Here is a 5,293-nt window from a genome sequence, read left to right as displayed (position 1 = left end):
CTGCTTTCGTGTCTTGTTGCCTCTCGCATGAGCCTGGGCTTCATCCAGGTGTCCTTCCAATTTCCTAAGCACAAGTGTCATTAAAATCAACTAGTATACAGGGGCCTTTGGCCTAAAAGTTGACAGGCCAGAAATATAAGGTTTGGGATCAGATGACCCTTCATGGGACCAAGTTGTAGCACTGACACACCTGGGACCTTGAGCAAGTCTCCCCTCGCCCCCTCTCTGTGGGAGGAGGACGAGGAACTGCCCAGCTGTCTCTGAGGTGGTGGGGGAAGAACATCCTGCACGGAGGCCAGGGCAGGGCTGGGGGGGAACCTGAGCATGGCGGGACCCTCTGTGCCTGAGATCTCAGCTGGAAGGGGATGTGCAGGAGGGACGCCCTCCCATGAGCCGACAGGCAGACACAATGACAGGGCAGAATGAGGTTCTGGTGTGCAGGGATGCAGAGGAGGCTACTCAACTGGGCCACACAGATCTGCCAGGGAGGCAGATGACCTGCCAGGTCAGCACATGGCGCTGTGCACCTTCCGGGCTCAGGCCTTAAAACAAGGAGCAGCACTGGAACTGCCCAGCCCTGGGGCTCCAGCTGGCATTGGCCAAGGGGTCCGGGGCTCCAGGAGGTCCTGAGCAGGCATGTAATGTGGGTGCCAGGGATCTGAGCCCTGGACAGAATGAGCTCATCCCTGGAGTGAGGGTGAGGAGGGGAGAGAATGGAGGGCTAAGGCTTGAGCAGGTCGCCATTAAGTGGCCAAGAAGAGGGGGAGGGGCTAGCAAAAGAGGATGATAAGGAACTGCCATAAGGGGACACCAAAGCAAGAGGAGGGGTGACAGAGGAGGGAGTGACAGAGGAGGGAGTGACTAGCCAGGTTGACAGTTTGAGGAGGCAGAGCTGAGGAGGAGCCTTTGGATTTTGGGACCTAATTTTATCCCTTACAACTGAGAATGCAGGCTGGCCCCTTCTTCCTTCGACAGAGCAGACAGTATGTGAAGCCAGTTTCGCAGTTTATTCTGAGAGAGGAGTTCCATGGGAGCCCTTGGCTGATCACATCCCACAGCTCTGTGCAGAAGCCCGGCCATAGAGCCCTCAGCTCTTCCTTGTCATGTGGGCAGCACACGGGTCTGGGCCAGAATCCTGGACCACAGCTGCCCTACCCACCCCAAGGGCTCAGAACTCGCAGATCACAAGGCGTGTCACTTCACAGGGTACGTCGTTCCACTTGCCGGTGGTGTACATCTCCACACAGTACTGATTGCCTCCGTAGTTGTTGGGCTCCCCGGGGGACCAGTTGGTATAGACCAGGGGCGCCCCTCCTGGGTACGTGAACTTGCCCTCCACCTTGGACAAAGTCATGCTCAGGAACGCAGCACCTTTGTTCTCAATGTCGACCAGCTGTTGCAAGGCGTGGTTCTCAGCTTCAGAGCGTGGGGAGGGCAGCTGCCCCCCGGCCTGTGCGCACACTTGCTGTGCCTCCTGGAAAGGTTTCTGAAAGCCTGCTGACTTGAAGACCTTCTGGCCAACATCTCGGCCATGCGGGAAGAGCTCCACTAGGAGGAGAGCACAGTCAGGGTGGGGTTCTGGGGTTCTCCATGGCTCTGAGACCTTTGTGCTCCAACCAGAGCCCCAGGCCTCCCATATAGGGCCTCAGAGCACCAGGGAGGACAAAGGTGAGACCCCGGATCCGCGGTGCGCTCTGGGAGGTGGATCTGCCTGTCTAGTTACAGGTGAGGACACTGGGCTCAGAGAGATTAAGTAAGAGGCTCAACATCATGTGACCATCACATGCAGAGTTGGGGGGTCACCTTTACCTGATCTCACACTAGAGCTGCGATGTGCTCTTTCTATTGCACACCATGTTGCATGGCAGAATCGGTCTCCCAGTTACTGGCCGGACTGAGAAGCTTTGGCATCGTGCAGCCTCTGAGCGCTGGGAACAAGGAAGAAGCGCCCTCTGATCTCACCATGGACCCTGCATAACAGCAGGGCATGAGGCACTGACAGGGAGGTCCGTGCCGGGTGTGGGTGTGGGAAAGAAGAGGAGAGGGTGGGCCATCTGAGGGCAGCGCTGTGCTAATCTCTGCACTGTGTGCGCCCAGTGCTGGCCTCTAGGTGTGCATGTGGGGGAGGCTGGAGAGCTGGAGAGAGGACAAGGACAGCTGAGAGGTGTGCATGGGCATCAGGGGCAGGAGAGAGTCAGTGCTGGAGAGAGGCCTGTCTGGGAGTCAGAGGGCCAGATGTTCAGCACCGCTTTGGCCATGACTGTCCAGGTGGACAAGGGAAAGTCACTTCCTTTTGGGGGTTTCCTGTTCCTTATCTTAATATGGGAACACAATTTATAAAAGCATCACCTGTGTGACATTCAACTATATGTTCTCATTCTATCTCAGTTTCCATCCTGTGTGTGTGTGTGTGTGCGCGCGCGCGTGCTTTAATATATTTTTATTGACCTCAGAGAGGAAAGGAGAGGTAAAGAGAGATAGAAACATCAATGATGACAGAGAATCATTGATTGGCTGCCTCCTGCACGTCCCCTATTGGGGGTCACACCTACAGCCCAGGCACATACTTTGACCAGAGATCAAACCATGATCTCTTGGTTCATAGGCCGATGTTCAACCACTGGGCCATACTGGCCAGGCTCATTTTCCATCCCTTTGACTTCTGGGTTCATGCATAGAAGCCTTCAGTGCTCCTGAGAGGGCTGTGCTCCAGCCCCAAAGGGCCGGTGAGGTGCCCAGGCTGCACCCTGACCCACTGTGACCCTTCCACATGGGTTCAGGGGGCAGACTCTCCACAGGCTCAGGAGGGCACCCAGAGCAGCCCTGGACAGGAGTTCATCTGCCATTCACTACATGCACCCGGCTGGGTCTGTGTGTGCATACACGAATATGGCTACATGTCCATCTGAAGGTATATGTGAGCACTGAAGGCCCACCTGGGTGTGTGTGAATATGCATGTGTGCTCATGGGTATAGATGACACGAGGTGAGTGATGGCATGTGTGTAATACACACACATGTTTCAGGTGTATACCATGAATTTTCCTTTTTTTGCATCAGTGTGCATGTGAGGGAGAGAGTGCACATGCATGTTTGTGGATAGAGGGAGACATACCAAATGTTTGAAACCTCACCCTTGGTATGTGGGTACTTGGTGGCCTTAGGTATGTAGGAACCAACCCTAGGTCTCACCCCTGTGTGCTCTCCTCCTTCAGAATCTCCTCTTTGGATCAATGAGATTTGCTGAATGATTTGAGCTCAAAGCTGACATGGGGAAAGCGGGGAGGAGGGGGGCAAATTAGGACTGAGGTGGAGATGTCCAGAGGCACAGGCACTGGGCTGTGCTGCTGGAGCCTCTGACTCCTCAGCACCGAGGTTAGGGCAGAGTCTCCACCATAAACACCCAGGGAGGAGCGGGAGAGCCCAGCACTGGGCAGAGCCCAGAGGCAGCTTGCCCTCAGCCGGACCCAGGACATTTCTCAGTTGAGGCTCTCAATGGCCACATGCCAAGGTCAGACCTTTACAGCCATGAGCGCTCAACACTCAGGGCAGTGTCTGGAGTCACTGCTGCTGTGGGCTGGGCACAACATCTTGAGGGATCTGCACCCCCAGCCCCAGAGAGATAAGAAATGTATCCTGGGTAGTGGGGTGTCCAGGGACCAGCACTGGTCAGCAAGAGGGAAGGTCAGAACTGCACTTGGTTTGGGGCATTGATCTGGCTTGGGTCACTGGTGGCTGTGATGGTGGGGGCTGGAGCCTGGTAGCCTTGATCATGTTGGCACCAGCCCACTGAGCTGGTGTAAGGGCCACACCCTGCTCCATGTCCCTTGAATCTGCTTTCAGCTCCTGGACCATGTGGCTGCCCTTCTCTGCCCCACCCTATTCTTTGCCCCAGGTCTAGCCCATCATCCAATCCCGCTAGCATCCTAGAGCCCCCAATCCTAGAACCAGACTTGCCTCAGGCCCGGCCAACTCCAAACCCAAAAAAGGTCCCCGCCTGGGGCCTGCTCTTGGCGACTGGCTCAGGTTCAGGTCCAGGTTCAGGAACTCACCTTTCTTATACTGAAGGAAGGCTCCCTCCAAGGCCTTCACCTGCTGCCTCAGAACAGCGATATCTGCAGGAGAGAGAGGGCCAGTGAAGACCAGTCCCTCACAGCCATGGGTCGGCTCAGAGTCCGGGTCCCAAGGGAAGGTGCTCAGAGATAGGCTTTCCTGGGGAGGGTAAGGGGCTGGGCCCCAGGAAGCCCACAGCCACTGACACAGCTGGCCCTGCTGCCCACAGGTTCCCTGAGGCTCTGTTGTGAGCACACTGTGCCCTGAGCATGTCCTGGCACCCCACTAACTCTGATCCAGAGGGCATTTCACAGCACATTCTGAGAGGCTGGGAGCACATTGCTGAGGGGAGAGATGGCATTGCACAACCCTGAAGTACTCCCCATCCCTGGGTTATTTGGTGCTCCCTTTTGGGGGTTGGTTTAAATACATTCCCCTGCATTCCTGAGGGACTCTGTTCCAGCTGGCTTGGGCACACCTGCAGGTCCTGGAGGTCCTGGGAAAAAAACCAGCCAGTAAGTGCACTGAGTCTTCTCAGAAGGGGGAGAGTGTGAGAAGGTGTGAGAGCAGTCATAGAGGTCAGAGAACAGCACCATCCTACAGATGTTGCCCAGCAGTATTACAACCTTCCCTGTGCGAACCCAGTGCCACCTGCAGGGCACCCTCCTTTCTGGGATGGGCATGTGCATCCTCCTGCATGGCCTACTGGCAGGCATTGCAGTCCACGCCCACTGCTCACCACATGGCTCCGAGTCTCCCTTCGGTCCAGGTTCTCCAGCAGAGCTATTGTCCCCTTTGGGAACATCCGGCATCCCCATTGCCCCTGTGTCTCCTGGTGAACCTGTAGCAGCAGAAGAAATGGACATTAAACCTGGCCCTGGGCCTAGGAAGAGCAGCACTGCAGGTCAGCCCTGCATTCCTTCAGGTTCCGCAGGTGTAGACTTTCCAGCTCCACACTCCTCAGTCCAGTGGTGACCCAGGAGACGGGTGTGCACATCCCCATGTCATAGGTGAGGAACCAGGGCTGCCAGAGCTGGAGGGGGGGTCAAGCCAAGAACTGTCTTATGTCCATGCAGTGCACCCTCCCTGCCCTGAGGCTGCAGGATTACAGCAGGGGATCTTCCAGCTTTTACCCTGGATCATGAACTCCTTGCTTTCCCCTTCCTAGGACCAAACTTTATATCAGAAATGATCCCTGACATGAGTCACCAGGGAAATGCAAATCAAACCACAATGATAT

At 55.9% G+C, this 5,293-nt stretch overlaps 1 protein-coding gene across 1 annotated transcript; it reads right to left on the bottom strand.

Moving 5' to 3' along the window:
- Window positions 1-1,046: 1,046 nt before the first annotated feature.
- On the bottom strand, window positions 1,047-4,439 carry LOC102753423 (pulmonary surfactant-associated protein D-like). Its single transcript, XM_015566222.1, has 3 exons — window positions 4,371-4,439; window positions 4,053-4,212; window positions 1,047-1,548 (listed from the first exon to the last, which is right to left on the bottom strand). Exons 1-3 carry the CDS (start codon window positions 4,437-4,439, stop codon window positions 1,169-1,171), a joined length of 609 nt encoding a protein of 202 aa, XP_015421708.1. The 3' UTR covers window positions 1,047-1,168.
- Between the last annotated feature and the right edge of the window lie 854 nt (window positions 4,440-5,293).

This window comes from Myotis davidii, unplaced genomic scaffold (genome assembly GCF_000327345.1).
Source record: "Myotis davidii unplaced genomic scaffold, ASM32734v1 scaffold8563, whole genome shotgun sequence".
Lineage (NCBI taxonomy): Eukaryota > Metazoa > Chordata > Mammalia > Chiroptera > Vespertilionidae > Myotis > Myotis davidii.
Note: the sequence above shows the minus strand (reverse complement) of the source record. Positions and strands in the feature narration are given on the sequence as shown.